Source organism: Lotus japonicus, chromosome 1 (assembly GCF_012489685.1).
Source record: "Lotus japonicus ecotype B-129 chromosome 1, LjGifu_v1.2".
NCBI classification, from domain to species: Eukaryota; Viridiplantae; Streptophyta; class Magnoliopsida; order Fabales; family Fabaceae; genus Lotus; species Lotus japonicus.
The window spans coordinates 98,111,427-98,132,002 of record NC_080041.1 but is presented as its reverse complement, the minus strand read 5'-3'; the positions used below and the strand labels follow the sequence as shown (position 1 = coordinate 98,132,002).

General features: G+C 35.0%; 4 protein-coding genes across 13 annotated transcripts; 1 reads left to right on the top strand and 3 right to left on the bottom strand.

The window, feature by feature from the left end:
• Positions 1-1,835: 1,835 nt before the first annotated feature.
• On the bottom strand, positions 1,836-3,503 carry LOC130728213 (chalcone synthase 4). Its single transcript, XM_057579596.1, has 2 exons — positions 3,168-3,503; positions 1,836-2,965 (listed from the first exon to the last, which is right to left on the bottom strand). The coding sequence occupies exons 1-2, from the start codon at positions 3,343-3,345 to the stop codon at positions 1,974-1,976; spliced, it is 1,170 nt and encodes a 389-aa protein (XP_057435579.1). The 5' UTR covers positions 3,346-3,503; the 3' UTR covers positions 1,836-1,973.
• A 2,442-nt stretch (positions 3,504-5,945) lies between these two features.
• Positions 5,946-7,519, top strand: LOC130728214 (chalcone synthase 4-like). The gene is made up of 2 exons (XM_057579597.1): positions 5,946-6,255; positions 6,390-7,519. The coding sequence occupies exons 1-2, from the start codon at positions 6,078-6,080 to the stop codon at positions 7,379-7,381; spliced, it is 1,170 nt and encodes a 389-aa protein (XP_057435580.1). The 5' UTR covers positions 5,946-6,077; the 3' UTR covers positions 7,382-7,519.
• Positions 7,520-10,587: 3,068 nt separating this feature from the next.
• Positions 10,588-14,905, bottom strand: LOC130728212 (pentatricopeptide repeat-containing protein At1g62670, mitochondrial-like). 5 transcript variants are annotated; one of them, XM_057579594.1, is made up of 7 exons: positions 12,960-14,905; positions 12,251-12,324; positions 12,098-12,163; positions 11,914-12,003; positions 11,320-11,443; positions 10,976-11,140; positions 10,588-10,892 (listed from the first exon to the last, which is right to left on the bottom strand). In XM_057579594.1, exon 1 carries the CDS (start codon positions 14,644-14,646, stop codon positions 13,033-13,035), a length of 1,614 nt encoding a protein of 537 aa, XP_057435577.1. In that variant the 5' UTR covers positions 14,647-14,905; the 3' UTR covers positions 10,588-10,892; positions 10,976-11,140; positions 11,320-11,443; positions 11,914-12,003; positions 12,098-12,163; positions 12,251-12,324; positions 12,960-13,032. The 5 variants fall into 5 exon arrangements, with proteins under 5 accessions (XP_057435577.1, XP_057435573.1, XP_057435576.1 ...); XM_057579590.1 differs by having other exon boundaries at positions 10,976-11,443; XM_057579593.1 differs by lacking the exon at positions 11,320-11,443 and having other exon boundaries at positions 10,976-11,306.
• Positions 14,906-15,809: 904 nt separating this feature from the next.
• On the bottom strand, positions 15,810-20,145 carry LOC130728210 (F-box/kelch-repeat protein At3g06240-like). 6 transcript variants are annotated; one of them, XR_009015601.1, is made up of 4 exons: positions 18,864-20,144; positions 18,391-18,499; positions 17,375-17,681; positions 15,810-16,125 (listed from the first exon to the last, which is right to left on the bottom strand). XR_009015601.1 is itself a non-coding variant. In XM_057579588.1 (3 exons), exons 1-2 carry the CDS (start codon positions 20,059-20,061, stop codon positions 18,901-18,903), a joined length of 735 nt encoding a protein of 244 aa, XP_057435571.1. In that variant the 5' UTR covers positions 20,062-20,142; the 3' UTR covers positions 18,217-18,499; positions 18,864-18,900. The 6 variants fall into 6 exon arrangements, 2 of the variants coding, with proteins under 2 accessions (XP_057435571.1, XP_057435572.1); XR_009015599.1 differs by having other exon boundaries at positions 17,381-17,681; XR_009015602.1 differs by lacking the exon at positions 15,810-16,125 and having other exon boundaries at positions 17,137-17,681; positions 18,466-18,499; positions 18,864-20,145.
• Positions 20,146-20,576: the final 431 nt, after the last annotated feature.

Here is a 20,576-nt window from a genome sequence, read left to right as displayed (position 1 = left end):
CGCTCTGAAGGCTTTCATCTTCAACACTTCATTTGCAAGACTAGCCTACAAGAATCATGTTGACAAGAAGGTGCTTTTTACGTGAATTCAACACCATTTGAATGATAGAAGAATGCAGCTGGGAATAGGATAATGCTTGAAGGATAAATCATCCTTATACACCTGGGATAGGTATTTACACTTGAGAGGCAGAAAGAAAAAAAGGGTGAAAAGTGATATGATGAGAAACAGGGCCGGTCCAACCCTAAGTGAGGCCTAAAGCGAACTTTAAAGGGAGGCCTAAGTGAGGCATTTTTGTCTAAAAAAAATTTCTTTATTACATTTTTTATTTAAACTTTATTTTTCTAACTTTTGTATTGCATCCAATTCCAATTAGTTAGTACTTTACGGTCCTTTTATATTGTAGAAAAAGGAAATTTTTATTGTATCAAAACTCAACATAACCATGAAACCATCCCCTCATGGTCATGCCGACATGGATACTGGAGTCTGGATAGGCATACCGCATACATGATTAAAAGCAAACTAAAATAGAAATCAGAAAAAACAAAACAGCAAAGAGGCTAGGGCGTAACTACTTACAATAAAGGGAGTTTTGTTTTCCTATTGATCTTCTCCCGTTCTTCTCAATGGCTAATCAAGTAATCAAAGAAAAAATAAATTATGGAGGAGAATTCTTTTACAAAGGATATGAGAGTTTGAGAGAGTGGCAGGGAGAGTAGAAACGTTACTAGGATTTAATTGAGAGAAAAGGAAAGGTCAGAGAATAAAAGGTGAAGAAAAAGAATAGGTAATATCAATTAGTTGTCAATTAAGATTGCTAATTTAGTAATTGTCAATTAAGATTTTTTGAGAAAAATTAGGGAAGAAACAACTAACAAAGTGGTAGGTAATGGTGAGTAACAAAATGGTAGTATTTTTTCTTTTTTTTTATTTGAGGCCTTATTTGCAAAAATATGAGGCCTTTTTTACTTTGAAAAAAAAAATATTTTTTGAGGCCTAAAGCCCTTGCTTGGGTCGCTTGACCCTTGGGCCGGCCCTGATGAGAAAGAAGAGTGGTAGAAAGAAAAAAAATCATGTGTAGAATGATGGAGATACCCTTGAGATGTATATAAATTATTGTTGATACTTGAAACAACAATTACAATAAATGCTCCAGCATATGCCTAGAGAACACCATATCCATGTCTAAATTCTAATGGAAAATACTTGTGAATTCCCCTGCTGCTAATCTGAGCTACTATAACAGCAATGATTTGTTCTTTAGATGTTGAGAATGAGAGAGAAAGAGAGAGGGAAAATAAACTGAATGAGAATCAGTTATTGTATTATTATTCTTTTAACTCATTACAAGTGATGAAGCACTCTTTATACATGAGAAGCTTTCCTAATTCTAACTAACTGAAACTGTTACATAACAGCTAGTAACAACTCACTAACTGCCTCTAAAGGCATACTAACATACACTCAAGTACATCATACTAAAAAAAATAGAACACGAGACCTCATATCTCTAATACCCATCAGTGCCTTAATCGGTCTACAGCCAAACCAAGACCACTGGTTTTCACATATCAGATTAAAAATTGTTCCACTGTATAATAAGAAGATCATGTTGAACAATTTCTATGGCAGACTCTTAATTTGTTAATGTACATTGATTGATTGAAAAAATATACATATATTTTGACTTGAATAGAATAATCAGAAGCATCACTTACATTACTAAAAGAAACAAAGAAACTAGCGGCATCCTGCAAGCATCTTTATTTTCTTATCATCTTTTATACACAGCATTTATCTCTTAACTGTTAAGTATTCATTCTTCAAACAAATGAATAAAGGCAATCAGCCATTCATTATTTTAATTTGAAGATACATAATTAAACTCAATATGAGTTTATTTTCTTTCTCATAGATACAAAATCTAGTGAGTTTGTGAGTGTTACAAAACAATCAAATAATCAAGCATATTAAATAGCCACACTACGCAAAACAACAGTTTCAATGGTAAGTCCAGGTCCAAAACCGAATAACACACCCCATTCAAGTCCTTCACCAGTGGTTTTGAGTCCATCTTGAGCTGATTTCTTTCTCATTTCATCTAAGATGAATAGGACACATGCACTTGACATGTTACCATATTCACTTAGCACTTCTCTAGTGGCTCTCATCTTTTCAGGTTTCAAGCTCAACTTCTGCTCAACTTGGTCAAGAATCGCTGGGCCGCCAGGGTGTGCAATCCAAAAAATTGAGTTGTAATCAGATATGCCTAATGGTTGGAAGGCCTCAATTAGTGCTTTCTCAATGTTCTTTGAAACAATCCCAGGAACATCTTTAAGGAGATGAAATGTCAATCCAACTTCACGAAGGTGACCATCAATGGCTCCTTCACTATCTGGAGCAATTGTTTGTGCAGTCCAAACTAACTCAAACAAAGGTTTCTCAATTTCTGGCACTGGATCGGAACCAACAATGAGTGCGGCTGCTCCGTCTCCAAACAATGCTTGCCCAACAAGGCTGTCTAGGTGAGTGTCACTGGGGCCACGGAAGGTAACTGCAGTAAGTTCAGAACAAACAACTAGGACACGGGCACCTTTGTTATTCTCAGCCAAGTCTTTAGCCATACGAAGCACCGTACCACCTGCAAAGCACCCTTGTTGGTACATCATGTACCTTTTCACATACGGGCGGAGACCTAAGAGTTTGGTGAGTTGATAATCAGCACCGGGCATGTCCACACCACTTGTAGTGCAAAAGATTAAGTGGGTAATCTTGGACTTAGGCTGACCCCATTCCTTGATAGCCTTGACAGCAGCTTCTTTGCCTAGTCTAGGTACCTCTACCACCACCATGTCTTGCCTAGCATCCAAAGAAGGTGCCATATAAGCACACATGTTGGGGTTCTCTTTCAAAATATCTTCTGTCAAGTGCATATATCTCTTCTTGATCATAGATTTGTCACCTGGAATCAATAATAAAGGAATGACATTAGTATAACAAAATCAAGACAGCAGCAGAATCAATCACTCTTACAAATGTAAATAAATATTTATATATTTCTTTTGAGTTTTTACTCTAATAGGTTGAATGTATGGAAGAGAGAGTAAGTTGAACGGTCTATCAACAACAAAGAAAATGGAGAGGGAAAAATATAGAATGCTTACACATGCGCTGAAATTTCTCCTTGAGCTCAGTTTTGTGCTCACTGTTTGTAACTCTGAAGTAGAAATCAGGATAGGTGCTTTGATCAACACAGTTAGCAGGATTTGCAGTGCCAATAGCAAAGATGGTTGCTGGTCCTTCAGCCCTCTGAGCCTTACGAATCTCAGCTACACTCACCATCTTTAAATTCTTTAAGTTTCTTGCGACTGATAGAAACTTGGATTACAAATGAAGCACAGCAAAATTGAGCTCTCAAGATGGATGCACTGAGTTGCAGTACTTGTTGTTGGTTGCTTGTGTTAGAGAGAGTTGTGGTGTGTAAAGTTGTAAGGGTAGATTGGTTTTTATATGTGTGGGAAGGTGGATGAGGGGAAAGGGAAGTGTAGTGTGGTAGCTGAAGGTCACGTTATGATTCTTCAGTTGCCTTCTTTATTCAACAATCACGGACTATATTACTATTATTTTATCAATGGCTGGCTGCGCAGTCAAATGTACGAAGTTTGGTGGAAATTCCCGGACGCCTCTACCTCATTGTTTTAGTTTCATACTTTCATTGACTAAAACAGTAATTGGCTTATATTTTATATGCTATTATCTAAAGAAATTCTAAGAAAAAAAATGTTGGATAGAGAATCAATGGGTGTAGATATTACAAATTTGGAATATATAATGGATGTGATATAAAATATAATGTTACTAGAAGTGTGAGATAAAGAGAAAAATTAGAATAAAAATGCAAATTTGAACCTCAAAAAAGTCAATTATTGGAAGACATAATTACAGTTTTTCAAGCAGGTAAAGACACATGTCAAAATATATATATATATATATATATATATATCCAATAATATTATTCATTGTGAATATGATTTTTTTAAAATATTCTTAAGTAAATTATATAAATGTATTTTATAGGTATTTAATGCTTTTCAAGAATATTTTAAAATTTTATTTTATCAAAAAAATAAGTGATAGAATGAGAGTAAACAAAAAATAAATTATGCCAGGAAATTTTTACATGACTTATACTAAATGCAAAAATGTTTTTTTTAAAGAAAAAATGTTTATTGAAAAAATAAATACAAAAATGTTGTATTCTCATATTTATTTATTTATAAGAAATCTTGTAAAATACCTTCAAGCTGGCACATCTTTAAAACAGTAGCAGCAGTAGCAGCAGTGCAGCACACATTCTCAGAACAATTATGAATCGTAGTCACCAAGATTATATTTGATATGACATTTTAGCTAGCTTAAAATCTCTTTAAAAGTGTTTGGTAAAAGAGCTAATTTTAATAGTTTTTTTTAAACTAGCTTATTTCAATAGCTTAAAACTTATTAAATCTATTCTCATTTTTATCCTTATCATTTTTAAAATTTCATCATTACCCTTTTTATATTTATAAAAACACTAAATCCTAATCATTTTTATTTTAAAATAATTACTATTCAATTTTAATATAAAATTATAAATTTTTTTGTTACTTTATTAAACTAAAATATAAAATTATTTGTCTTATTCTATTTAATTTAATAAAAATATGAAAATAAAAATTAAGTTAAGAATTGATATAATAATTTGATTAAAGTAAAATATTTAAAGTGGTAATTATTTTAATATTATATAAGTTTTCATGTTAAATAGAGTAATATTAAATGTAAATATTATCATACAAGAATGTCCTTTTCACCTTGTAAGGGTTTTAGCTTCTAGCTACCTTATAAACTTATAACGTTCCAACTAATTTTTCAGCTTTTAATTAACTTATCAGCTAGGTCTTCCAAACATACCCAAGTAGGCATGAACCACATACACCTTGTTTTTCCTTCTTATTTCTCACTTTTTTTTATCACATCTTATTTCGCATTTATTACTTCTATATTGTCATTCATTTCTTACTCTGATGTCCACACACATCGAATGTCTACCCAATATTTTTCTTCGTAGAATTGCCTAAAATAATAGCATATGAAAATAAGTTAATTATGGTTTTAGTCAACTAAACCATCAAATGAGAGTTTCAAAAAAAAATATCAAACGGGTGATTGGTTCAAGTGTTGTACATGCTCTACTTTACATAAGTAAGGTGTTGATTTAAGTCTTGTGAATGAAAAGAGAGTATATAGTCAGTCCTATCAAACTCTAAATGTTATTGCTTCAAACAACATACATTGTCGCTTAAGATAATACCCGTATTTAAAAAAACTAAACCCAAACTAAAATAATGAAGTAGAGAACGTCAAAAAACTTAAAGACGTCTGAGCCTTTCCATGAAACTCTATAAACTCATTTGACTGCACAACCATTGCCCAAAGAAAGAAATTGTAGAATGAAAACGTGATGTTGAGTTGAGCTACCACATTCTAATCATTTTTCCCCATAAGTTCAAAACAACTTATGGTAGGTCATAAGCTGTTTGCATAAGCTCTATAAACACTTACAAAAACGCTTATGCTATTAGATAAATTCAATTAAACTCTTCCAAACGGCGCCTAGATCGCTTAATGGTGTGTATGAAAAATATTTATTATGAAAGATTTACTCATTTAATATTTATTGTGAGATACTATATTAGAAGAAAAAATGAGATAAGAGTGGGTGGGTCTTAAGAGTTAAGACTCAAATTATGTCCACCTAACTTGGTAATCGCAAGGTCATAGAATGCGCACGCAGCCAAGCCAGCCATTGACCAGACAAGGAAAGAAAGAATGAAATCGTGGAATAAAAATGTTCGTCAACTTCAGCTACCACCACACTCACTCCAATCCACCTTCACTGCACTCCGCATATAAATACTTATCTCCCCACTCAAGTTTCCACACCACAACCTTCTCTTCTCTAACACCAAATTACATTGCTTCTTCATTTGCTATACAAATTTACATCTTTCCCAACAAACTTCATTTCAAAGATGGTGAGTGTAGCTGAGATTCGCAAGGCTCAGAGAGCTGAAGGCCCTGCAACCATCTTCGCTATTGGCACTGCAAACCCTCCCAACTGTGTTGATCAAAGCACTTACCCTGATTTCTACTTCAGGGTCACTAACAGTGAGCACAAAACAGAGCTTAAGGAGAAGTTTCAGCGCATGTGTAAGCATTCTATATTTTTCTCTCTAGCTCCATTTTTTTCTATATAACATTCATTTACCTAGTCATTATCAGATTGGTTATGTCGCTGTGTTGATTTTGTTGTACTAATGTTGTTTATTTATAATTGATTTCAGGTGACAAGTCTATGATCAAGAAGAGATATATGCACTTAACTGAAGATCTTTTGAAAGAGAACCCCAACATGTGCGCTTATATGGCACCTTCTCTGGATGCTAGGCAAGACATGGTGGTCGTAGAGGTACCTAGGCTAGGCAAAGAAGCTGCTGTCAAGGCTATCAAAGAATGGGGTCAGCCTAAGTCCAAGATTACCCACTTAATCTTTTGCACAACAAGTGGTGTAGACATGCCCGGTGCTGATTATCAACTCACCAAACTCTTAGGTCTTCGCCCTTATGTTAAAAGGTACATGATGTACCAACAAGGGTGCTTTGCAGGTGGCACGGTGCTTCGTCTGGCTAAAGACTTGGCTGAGAACAACAAAGGTGCCCGTGTCCTAGTTGTTTGTTCTGAACTTACTGCAGTTACCTTCCGTGGCCCCAGTGACACTCACCTAGACAGCCTTGTTGGGCAAGCATTGTTTGGAGACGGAGCAGCCGCACTCATTGTTGGTTCCGATCCAGTGCCAGAAATTGAGAAACCTTTGTTTGAGCTAGTTTGGACTGCACAAACAATTGCTCCAGATAGTGAAGGAGCCATTGATGGTCACCTTCGTGAAGTTGGATTGACATTTCATCTCCTTAAAGATGTTCCTGGGATTGTTTCAAAGAACATTGAGAAAGCACTAATTGAGGCCTTCCAACCATTAGGCATATCTGATTACAACTCAATTTTTTGGATTGCACACCCAGGCGGCCCAGCGATTCTTGACCAAGTTGAGCAGAAGTTGAGCTTGAAACCAGAAAAGATGAGAGCCACTAGAGAAGTGCTAAGTGAATATGGTAACATGTCAAGTGCATGTGTCCTATTCATCTTAGATGAAATGAGAAAGAAATCAGCTCAAGATGGACTCAAAACCACTGGTGAAGGACTTGAGTGGGGTGTGTTATTCGGTTTTGGACCTGGACTCACCATTGAAACTGTTGTTTTGCGTAGTGTGGCTATCTAATATGCTTGATTATTTGATTGTTTTGTAACACTCACAAACTCACTAGATTTTGTATCTATGAGAAAGAAAATAAACTCATATTGAGTTTGATTATGTATGTTCAAATTAAAATAATGAATGGCTAATTTCCTTTTTTCATTTGTTTGAAAAGGAATACTTTACTAGTAAGAGATAAATGTTGTCTACATTTAAAAGATCAAAAGGAGATAAAGATGCTTGGAGCTTGTTTCTTTGTTTTTTTAGAAATGTAAGGATGCTTCTGAATTTTAACATTTGTATTTTACATTGGTTTTAGAAGATGAACTACTTACAGTTCCAGTGATAAAAATTAGCTACTCTTTTTGGTAACCTGTCTGCGTTCTAATTAGGGGGCTTGGAAATATTTCATTGTCAAAGTCACTACTTGAGGTCTGTCCCCACTTACATCTTTGTTCTTCCATATTGGTAAATGGTATGACTTCCTGAGCCTTCATACATGTCTTCTTTGAACAGCAAGCTAGTTGTTAACTATAGATTCATATTCAGATAAGTGGACCTTCGTGTATGCATTCGTTCAATGGTTGCTGCCTATCCTCTTTCACTTATAAGTCATGAATTTCAAAACATTATCTTTAAGAGAAATGTTTAATCTTACGAAACGAAATGTAAGAATTTTAAATCTATCTTTAATGATCATCATGTTGCTTCTATGTAGATTTCTGACCTGATATGGTTCTTTATACTAGAGAAGCAGAATGGGCGCTCGCTCTGTATAGATCTCACACATGATGCTCCCACTAAGGTGCTTTTGAATCTTCACCGAGAGGATGCCAACGAGTTCTAGTTCTATGCCATTGATGCTTGCCAAAACACCTGCCTCCGCCTTAAAAGTTTTGCCATAAATGTGGATGAGATAATGAATATTAGTCTCAATGTTTTCCACAGTACTTTCCTTAGTGGCCCATACAAAGTTATTTCATACCTGAGGTGAAATAGGTGTTTTGGAGTGTTTTTTGAATTTTGAATCTTTGGTTTTCAGTTCGAGTTTTTACTGAATCCATACATCAAGTATCTAATGTGATCATTTCAAGGTTTGTAGCATTGTTGTTATTTATCTTAGCTTGCTTGGGTAAATGGTGAGCTTTTTAATTAATGATGGTATGCTGCTGAATTTTGAGATTTTAGGGCCTTTGGGTATCTAGATTGATAACTTCTTTGCATTTGAAGAGATTTTGGTGCTTTCTAGCTTGATGTGCGAAGCAAGCCAAGTCGTTTGTACTTTGTAGTGTGGAAGGTATTTTTGTCCTGTGTTCTCTCTGTTCACTTTGTAAAGAATTTTAAATATTCATTCATTATAATGCAATATTTCATTTTCAATTTCTGATGGTATTGCTGTAACTTTATGAAGGGTGTTAGCCCTGATCTTGTTGCCTTATTCATGCTTATAATGTTATGGTTAGGTTCCCATTATTTACAAGGGAATAGAGCATGAAGGATGCACTCCTGATAGAAAAGTGAAACAAATGTAACAAGATGCATTAACTGCGCTTGAACGAAGGAGCTCATGAGTCATTTATTTAACTAAGGGATGGAGACATCGGAGCCATTAACTTGCTCATGGTCATTCGTAAATTGTACATGTATTGCTGAATCCAAGGTGAGCACTCTACTGTTTTTGTTATTTTATTTAAATGTTATGTACGTGACTAGCTGGATACCAGTTTGTAGAAAGAAAATTAAAGGTTTTCTGCAATGTCCTTGTTTGCTTGTTAAACAGGGTTGACAGTTGACACATGATGATGAGATTGAGATCCCTTGTGTGTACTGTCTAGAGTGTTAAAAGGGCAGTACTTCATTTCCAGAAGCTTAGGGAGGGCAGTGACCATCATTGGTGTGGCAGAGTCACCTTGGATGTAAACTCTCAATGAGGTTTTGAGGGGTGGGCATGCTATGCAGTTGTCCTTCTACTATAGCCTTGTCCTACTCAGAAAGAATTTGCCTCTGAAAAACGTGAAGTTTGAGCTGCAATTGCTATCTTGCCTAGTTTGTTACATATATGATTCTTTTCAAATAAACTGTTGAGGCCTCCTAATGTTATGCTTTTATTGTGTCTTTGACAGAGAATGAGTCTATGTTTAGCTTTCGAAGTATTTACTCTTTAGCTCTTGAACTGGAATATATATGTTTGGTTATCTGAAATTAATATTTGAAATGCGTTATATGTGATTGCTTTATTGAAACTTTTTAATTTTAATTGTTTCAGAATTAATTCTGTTCCTGAGTCCCAAGAATAGTATCAAGGTAAAGAGAAAAGAAGGAGGAAAATGATAAGTGAAGAAGGGTAAAGCGGTATGTGTACAGGGTATTAAAGGCATGACTATTCTGAATAAATTGATGAATGGCATGTTTGAGAGGCTAGCTGATGGAGCTGCCAAGAAGAACTACATTGGTAATATGACATTGTCATCAATGGAGGTTCAAGTGCAAGTGAAGTTAGTTTTTCCGGGGGAGCTTGGAAGCATGCTAGTGCTGAAGGTGATCAAAGCTAAACATTTATACTTTCCATGATGCCTGATATAGGCTGGAGTCGATACAAAATTGCTTTGATGTTTAAGTATGGTTTTGGTACATATGAACTTGTACTGTGTACATTAGTGATGTAAAGCCAGTTATTGTTTATTTTCATTGATTTGAAAATACATGAATTTCTTGTCAAATGGAACTGAAATTGTCTGATGTGCCCCAAAAAAAGTCAAATGTAACTGATATAGATAGTCTACTTTGTCTGTAATGCCAAATGAAGCTGATACTTGTCTGTGAAATACCAAAGTTGTTGATACTTGTCAGCAGGGCATGAACTGATTCTTGTCAGCCATGTCTTTTTCAATTACTTGCTTGAAAATTTGGTTTGAAACAAAATGGTATCCTCAATCAATCAGTTTTTATCTCACTATCCCATCACATGGGTTATGGTAACAACCACTATACTAACATCCACACCACTTCATTAAGTCGCAACTCGCAAGTGAATACCAGAATAACATCGTGATTTTGTCATAGGAAGAATGGAGACTATCAGCTATCATGAGTAGTATGTCATCAGAGTCAACCTTGGTGTTAGCTTGGAACACCAATTTAAAAAACTAACTACCTCGGCCAAGATTAGAGAGAAGCAACAAGCAGCTCCATTCATAAAATTGTTGCAACACAAAGACATACAGAAAAACTGAACAAGTAATGAGACCAAATTTGAACACCAGAATCTGAACAAGGTTCAAGACCAAATATAAACATTATAAATAAATAACTAGATAACTAGATTCAGGTTACATTTCGAAATTAATAATCTGATAAAAAACCTAAGCAAATAATACCAAAAGTAATCTCTTCTTTTAACATCATCAACATCTATGCAATTGAAACTTGAAAGTAGCAAATAAGACTCTCATGTCTCAGTAGTGGTTTCTTCATGGCTCTTTTATGTTGCCGGATCATTCAGACCAGAGGGATGGTTATCTAAATGTTGTTGTGCCTACAAAAAAGACACAGGGACAAAGCAATTGATGATTTTATATAAAATTATAATCATATTATAAAAAAATAATGAATTAATACCTGTAAAAGTTCCTGAAGATGCTTCATTACCAGTTAACTCTATCTTTAAGTTGTTGATCCAATTCATAACTTTCAATAAATCTTCATCAGTATTTATCCCCGCAAAAACAACTTCATGAAAGGCATCACAAGCTTTATTGAGTCGTTGCAATTCAACATTCCCAGCTAAATGATCAAAACCACATCTAGTAAGTGTGTGCCTCCTTTTTACATCCTTCCTCCAATGTGAGGAAACATAAGGTAGCACTGACTATCCTTCCTCCAATGTGAGGAAACATAAGGTGACACTGACTATGTTTTATCTCTGAGCTTAAGCACGGAAAGGATGTGTCTACATAAAATACCTTTGAACTCAAATAAGTAGCATGTCTTTCAATAAATCTTCATCAGTATTTATCCCCACAAAAGCAACTTCATGAAAGGCATCACAAGCAGCTTTATTGAGTCGTTGCAATTCAACATTCCCAGCTAAATGATCAAAACCACATCTAGTTACAATAGTTTAATCTCACACTCATTCATACTTTCCTATATACATGTGGAGGAAAACATTCTCTTCGGTCTCATCTCGTGCATTCCTTTGTTTCATTATAGTTTTAGTTGGCTAGTAATGAAAGGACATCAGTTTTCCATGTTTTAAGATATGCTATGTTAAACTTAGAAGAAGCAATATATTCAAATAATGTGAAGAATGAAAATCCTCAACATGAATTCCATTCAAATCGAAGAGGAACTGAATGAAATACAACACACACAAAACAGAAACGACCTTATGAGTATGAACAAGAACTGAATGAAAATTATGCCAAATAAACCATTTTTACATCAATGAATTTTACTTGAACCAGGTATGAGTATGTTTTGACATTGATCTAAGCTATAATCTTTAGTTTTTGTGAGACTGGATTCTAGTTTAAATCAAATGATTACGGGATTACCTTGGTCCAGCTACTCCAGAACCGTTGCAGAATGGCCCCAGAACAAATTTGACAGAACAGTGAATGAGGAATGGCCAAGAAAAAAAATACCTAGATCAAATTGAAGCACAGATTTGGCAATAAATCAAAATATTGGAAATAGGCAAAACAACAAAATGATTATATTTTGTGCGATATAACATACTTGATTTTAGTGGTTTGTGGACATCCACCCTTGGATCTTTGGATGATACACCTACACCACAGAAACCTGATTGTTTGGGATGGAAGGAAAGGTGAGAGAATTACTCCACTTGATGAAATTCAAAATTCTAATAGATGGAGAAAAACAACCTACCAATCATTGTAACAAATAATAATAGCCGGTTCTGTTGTACCAAATCTTCTATTGTACCCAATCTTTGTATGCTTCTGTTGGTTTAATTTTTCGAAAGGACTTAAATTAGATAAAACCACTTGAAGAAGATTCTAGGAAAAATCATTGCCACTAAAATCAACAATAGCTTGTTGAGAAGCTCTAACTGATCTAGTAAAAACAATCAATCCAATTAGGCACGGCATAACCAAGATGTGTGATAACTGCTAAGGCTTTGATTACGATTACGATAGCCAAGATGTGTGAATTTCAACTCTTTTCTTTGGAAAAGACATTGGAACCAAAAATGAGACAAGCGTTTGTTACCAAAGGTACAAGCAATCACGTAGATTCTACTTCATTTGTTGCATGATAATTTTTTTATCAAAAGCTCTAACTCATGATCAATAACTAAGAATATAAGGACAAATAAGCAGATTAAGATTACATAGGAAGGAATAAGGATGATAGCATAGTCATACGACTCCGACAGTTAACCTAAGGGTAAAAGCATTAAGGCATAATAAATTTTAATATATATAAATCAATCAAAACTGCTTCAAGAACAGTCAAGCCACTGTGTATTCCAACTTCTTTGACACAAGAAACAAGCATCTGTTAACCATTTATAGTTTCAAACAAATTGAACATGAAAAGATGCAAAACTTAAATTAGAACTTAAGTATCTAACCTCTTCTTATCAGTTTCCCGAAGTCAAACATCCCAGCAACCATTTCATGAAGTTTTTGCCTCAACAATTCCCATTATTTCTCTAGAACAGCACGAACAATGGGATCAAAAGTCACAGCATTTGGAAGGCAATTATTCTCAACCATTTCCAAAAGCAACGCCTCGGCTTCATCAAGTAAACCCTCTTTACAAAGCCCATTCATCATAGTGTTATATGTTCGGATATTTGGATGACAACCTTTCTCAGAAAGACGTTGAAAAAATTCCTTTGCAGCATTTAGTCTTCCACCCTTGCAAAGCCCGTTAATAAGTATATTATATGTGCGTATATTTGGAGAAATTCCCATGTCAATCATGTGCTGAAATAAGGCACTTGCCTTGTCAAGGTCCTCATGTTTGAGATAACCATCTAACAATATATTATAAGTGATTAAATCAGGGGGTTGACCACTGGCACGCATCGCCTCAACTAGATCCGACTCATACAAGTTTCTTCCTGATTTGGACAAACCATCAAGAAGACAATTATAAGTCACAGTATCAGGGACTAATTTTTTCTCATGCATTTCTGCTAAGAGCATAATGGCTTCATCAACCATTTTAAACTTGCAATATCCATTAATCAAAGTAGAATAACTGATAACAGTAGGCGACACACCTCTCTCAACCATCTTATCAAACACTTCTTTCGCCTTATCTACATTGTTGCACAAACAATAACCATTCATCAAAGCATCGTAACTAACAACATCAGGCTTCTGACCTCTTTTGATCATTGCAGCAAACACATTGTCAGCTTCAGTGACCATTCCAAGTTTACACAATCCATCAATCAGTATATTAAAGGTATACACATCAGGCTGGACATTTCCTCGTACCATTTCATTCAACAACTTAGCTGCTGTTTGAAACTGACCAGCACTGCAGAAACCATGAATCAGAGAATTGTAGGTGTAAATATCAAGAGCTATTCCCTTAGCAACCATTTCAGAACACAAACCACAAGCCTCAGCCACAAGTCCATCTTTGCAAAGACCATCAATAACAGTATTATACATGATCAAATTAGGGGAAACTCCAAACCTCTTCATCTTTGAAAACAACTCCATTGCAGCTCTAGTTTTTCCAGTTTTACACAACCCATTGATCAATGTCCCATAGCAAACCTCATCAAACCTGAACCCTTTAGACACAGAATCATCATGCAAGTCCATTGCCTCCCCAGTCCTACCTTTCAAACACAAACCCTTCATGAGGGTTGTGAGGGTTAGCCTGTCCAACTCAAAACCCCTCTTGAGAATCTTCCCCAATACTGAAAAAGCAAACCCCATTTGACCCAAATGGGAGAAACAGTTGATGGTGATGCTCATGGTGATAAGGGAGGGTTTGGGGGTTCCCTTGAACTCCAACCGAGCATAAAGCGAGACAACAGTGCTGTAACGCTTGAGCTTCACCATTGAGCCCAGAACCTTGTTCATTTCCGATATGCGTGGTGGTGGGGAAAGGTGGAGCATGCGGTTGAAGGAAGCTACTGGGTCGTTGTTGTTGTCAAAGTTTGGAAGTTGATCGAGCTTTTTGCGGTGGCCACGAGCGTAGAACCTCGTATAAGGGAAGAAAACGAGGAAGGTTGTGGAGGAGGACAAGGTACGAGGTGAGTTGAAGAGGATAGCATACCTCGAATTCAGCATGTCGGAGAAGAGAAATCACCGGTAGTCTCAGCAGAACCGCCACAATGTGTCTGTAGTAGGTTGCTCCTCTTAAATTTATAATTTCTCAAACAAGAGAAAATTTCATCGTCGTGGCATGATGAAGCTGAACCCTACTTTTAATCACGTTTTCACATAGTTAGCAAAATATGTGGTGCCTGTAAATCCAAATCCATATAAAAGATTATTTATAAATGTGATGACCAGAAGATTTCATGTGGGAGGGAGTATGGACTATGGAGCCATCAAATATGTACTATAAGACAGAAGGGAGACCATGGTTGGGCCTCAATTTTCTACTTGGGATGACAATGGTCAATGGGTGAGTCTTAGTAGAGTACTTCCTCATACTTGCATTCTCAAAAATTATTCTTACCCTCTCTCATATCCGTACGGATATCAACTTAAATGTCTGTACCTGTACCCTCTTAATACTTATATGCTCGTACCTATGTGCTATGTCCGTTAGCTGCAGTTTAGTTAACCATTTCTTTTAAGGGCAGCACTTTCGTGATCAATTTTATGAATTGCACTTGTAGTGACTGAAAAACCAAAAGCCATGTGTATCAGGCATACTTTTGTTTTGGCATGGTAAGACTGTCCAATTTGTTTCATCTACTTACAAAATTAGTTAGACAACAATTTTCTTATCATATACTATTAGAATCTTGTTAAAAAAAATCTTGGAAAATGTCAATTGATATCTTCGCTAAGTTTATGATTTATCAAGTGTAACATGTAAAAGTTGCACTTTTTCATAAATACTTTTTTATTTTGGATTGTTAAGAATATTGTTAGCATTTGACTATAAAGATTTTTAAACCAGTGTACTTATGAAGGAGCAGTAATTAGACCAGCATAGAGACCTTATACCACTGGAAGAGGTAGAATAAGATGTTAAACACCCAGCACCTTTAACATATCATTTGGTTTAATTTGAAGGCTTGGAATTGTGACAATAGAAACTTGTTTTTGAAACCTTTTCAATTCAAGTGGCAACTTGAAAAGGCAAAAGCAAGAGTGGAGGATGAGAAGGACCCTCCTACATCAGGGAACTCATACGGAAAAAAGAAATTGAAAAGAAAACGATAGAATTTCGGGACCAATTAGCATTGTCTAAAAGTAAAATTGAATATAGAGGTACATGCTAACAACCATCACTGATTTCTCCTTCAACTGCACATCAAACACCTTACATACAATTGAAAAGTTTTAATATTTAACATCTAAAATGTCATTATCTAAGACAAAAAGAGCAGACGTTAGGTCAAACATTATAATAGGTCCAGATTATCATCGTAGCTTGTCGTGACATGTGGCCGCGGTGGTCAGCGCCACCACCCCGGAAGGGACTAAAACCAACTATTTCCCTTATGTTTAGGGGTCTATCTCGGCTTTTACTCCGGCGAGGGACGAATACCAAATCTCGCTCAAAGTTCAGGGACGAAAAACATATTTAACCTGATAAAATAAAATCAGCAATTGCAATGAATTGTAAACTTTGCATATCCTTTATTTTTGTGTTGGGTAAACAAAATTTGCAAATCCAACCAAGCTCTTTTTTTTCCAACTATTATTTTGATCCAACAGCCCATTAAAACCAGTAAGGGTCCGTTTGGTGACCAGGATAGGATAGGATAGGATAGGACAGGATAATAATCATATCCTGTTGTTATCTGTTGTTTGTTGCACCAGCAGGATATGATAACACTATCCTGTCTTCTATCCTATCCTGTCAATCATGTGTAAAAGTTATCCTGAGGGGAGCTAGGATAGAGCAGGATAGGATACCAGTTATATATTTTCTTTCAGTATCTTAACTCCAAATTAATTTATTTTAATATTATATAATTTATAATTTATAATAATATTAATTAATAAATATAAAAATATTAATTTAACTAAAATAAAAAATAAATAAAATTATTATTCATAAATAGTAAAAATAGACTACTCACTTACAAATATTGATTTATTAATAATAATAGACTAATTTAATATTTTCATCTCCTATTATTTAAAAATTATTTATCTACTTATATAATAATTTAAATATAAAGTATTTTTGAAATAATAATATTTTTAATTTAGTTAATTTTTATTGTTTATCACGTGTCACAACTAAGTGAAAAACATTGATTACAAATATTGATTTTTTAATAGTAATAGATTAATTTTTTATTTTCATCTTCAATTATTTAAAACTACTTATCTACTTATATAATAATTTATAATTCAAATATAAATTACTTTTCAAATAATAATATTCTTAATTTAGTTAACTTTTATCGTTAATTATCACGTGTCACAGCTAAGTGAAAACCAATCGGTTAACTGCATAATTTTATTTAAAATATAGGGTATCTTCAAAACAATAAAATAGGCTAATTAATAAAATTTAAATTAATTTTATTTATTTTAAAATATAGACTCATTCATGAAAATGTAAAGAAATTAAATTTAATAGAATGATCAATTTTAAATGTATTTTTTATTCAAATATAAATCTGATACATTTTTCCTTATCATATCCTGTCATTATCATGTGCACCTCAAACACAGGATATGATAAGAGTCTATCCTGGTCTTATCCTATCCTGTTGATATCCTGTTCACATATCATATCCTATCATATCCTATCCTGACCATCAAACGGGCCCTAAGTCTCAAATTCATTTCCTGAAACATTATCATAGAGCGAGTGGGTTACCATTACCAATATCTTTCAAGACAAAATCAACTCTAGTATGTGTGCCCTTGAAAAGAGTGCACAAACTTGTCCAACTCTCAAGCTATGGTGTTAGTATACATCTCTACCACTTGATCCCAGATTCTAGAGCTTTGCTATCTGCAGAAAGATTATCATAAAAAAAAGTGTAGACTTGGTAAACATCAAACCAGTAACTGAAACAGTATCACACTTTCCTTGCATCATATATTTACTGGCAAGAGACATGATCTTCCATGTATTTAAGTAGTTTCAAGCTGATTTTCTACATCCATCCATTATTTTTCATCTGCAATAATAATAAAGCCTTAGAGAAGATACAAGCTACGTACAGCACCATATAGGATTTCTATTGAGTATGTCTAGAGCATTACTTTCCTGTTGAAAAGTTACAGCATCCATAAATGAAAATCCTGTCAAAACCAATGTAGTTTCTACTGATAGCCTTAGAATTCAGGTTAGACCTAACTCTACCCCAAAAGCTAGCCTAGAGATGAGAATTTCCCTCCCATTTATAAGGACATATTAGGCCATATATCTAATCAATATGAGACTTTTCAACAGATAGTTCTTTTTCAGCATTTGCCTGGTTTCTAACTACAAATAACACATGATGGCTCATGGCATACATAACTTAGAGAACAGTAATTAATATCATATGATGCACTCTGCATGCATTGCAAACATTTTCATCTGCAGGCTCAATTAAGGCCTTTTTCTGTTTACACATAAAAAAACAAATCATATAGTGAAGTGAACATAACGTACATATATGTGCCAGAACATAAAATAAATAAAAAACAGTAAATTAAGAGACAGAAAGGGGAAAAACTGCTAACACAAGAATACTATTAAGAGGAAAGACATAAAGATACAAAAAAAAAAAATATATTAATTCCAATTAGGATTTGCTAACTTTCATACTTCGAAACATAATTAAATTCTAAACTCTAACTACACTCCAACAGAACTAAAATCACCACTAAAACAACAGATACCGGTTATACAAGACTTTTTCACATCATGTTTTCTTCTTGTAGTATCATCATTTGAAGGAAAGCTAGGACATTGACCTGACTATTAAGAGTATCCTTGCATGCTTCAAGCCTGTAAGAAAAATTAGCATATTGTAAATATCACCAAATTATATACTGCATAAGATTTTAGTTTGAGTACTGTTATTTCACACTAGATCATAGCAGTTTCTATTACATAGTTTTCCACCCAAATTGCCATTCATTATTCTGAGCAAGCGAGACAGAATATTTTCCCTATCCAACAGTGAATTCAGTAAACCTTAAAATATCAGCTTTCTTTGGAATTTCATGTATCACTTATTTATAGAGAGAGGAACATAACTAGCTAGGAAGGAGAGAGTATAAGATAGGTTAAAGAACCATTTTCATGTAAGCATGCATTTGGTAGATAGTAATAGTACTAAAATGGTGAAAAGGTTTGCAGAATTACATACATTGATACTTCATGTCTGTTTTTTGTTGGTCCGCAAATTAACTAGGGAGTGACAGTATACTTGCTGTATACATACGACTATATAATAGACGATATCTGCTCTCCCAAGACCAATCCCACGGATAAACTGGAAGTAGCTTTCCTTTATCGTTGAGTCTCAATAATCTTCCAAACTCATCTGATCCAAATACATCACCACATTTAGTGAAACATATTGGAAAAAAGCAGGGTGATTCATCATGAGTAGAGAAAACAATCTTAGTCCAAGATGATTGCACTTTATACTCTTTCATTATCCACATTTCAGCCATTTCACCATAAGCAGAGTAACATAGAGCAAGACATCCTGCCATCTCCCTTAAATCATATGGTTTATTGTTCAACTGCTGAGCTAAATCAGGTGACTGAGCAATCTTTGATAAACTCTTCCCTACCAAATCAAAAGCAAGAAGTACATGAAGCCTCGTAATTCTAGACGTAACCAACCAATGAAGGGACCCATGTAAGAACAAATCGCTTGGACAACCACAATCGAGATAGTGATATTCATTATCCAGTGGCAGCGAGCATGTTAAATTGGTTTTCAAAGAAAACAACTTAATTGAAGAACTAGGATCACCGGGAAACGAATTAATAGAAACTAACAAGTAGTCATCAGTTGATTGATCATACCCAAAACCATACTGAAAATGCGTATAATCACTAAAACTATAAGATGATGGAATTTTTCTATGGAAACCCGTTGATGGATTACACACAATGAAATGACCTCCTGGTTGATTGGGTGAACGTGAAAGTAAAAGTAGAAACCCTCTGCAAGAACCCAGGACCCGAAGGCTAGAAAATAAAGTATTACCATGAGAATAAGGCTGCTGTTCACGCGGGTAGTTGAGCACTGCAGATTCATCGTCATTGGGTGGTGATGAATCAATGTCTAAGGATTGGAATTTGAGGTCATCAGTGACACTGAGAAGGAGACGGTGGGTGGGTGAAGCAGCTAGGTCAAATTGGGATTTCGCAAATTGGGGATCGGAAATTACAGAGAGCCACGATTTGCACACTGATTTGAATCGGAGAAGAGAACTCACTGGTAGTCTCACCAGAATCGCTTCAATCAACTCGTCAGGGAGAAGAACGGAAGAGAGCGAAGGGTTCTCCGCCGTGCTCCTCCTTCGTCGTCGGCGTCGCTGCATGGTCATCTTTCACCAACAGATAGAGCTCAAAATCTATTTGCTCCTTCCATTGAATGGAAACCTAAGGCTATGTTTGGATTGATGGAACATAATGGAGCGGAGCGGAATGGAATATAATTGAACGGAATGGAGTGGAGCGGAATGGAATAAAAATTTCATTCCATTGTTTGGATATTTTATGACGGAGCGTAGGGATGGCAATTTTGCCCAAACTCATGGGTACCCGCCCGAACCCGATCCGATTTGACGGGCAAAATTCGAGTTGACTGGATTTGGGTTTGGGTTTGGGTTTTGCCCGTTACTGTAGTCATTTATGGGTATGGGTTTGGTATTAGTTAAATCCGTGCCCAAACCCGCCCAAACCCGAACCCAAAGATACCTGAAACATAAAATTACAAAAAAAATCCTCATACATATATATATTTATAAACTTTGTTCTTAGTGTTTGATGATCTCACTTTAGTGATGGATGAGGATGATGAATAGTATTTGTTATTTTTTCTTTCTATGAATTTCACTTT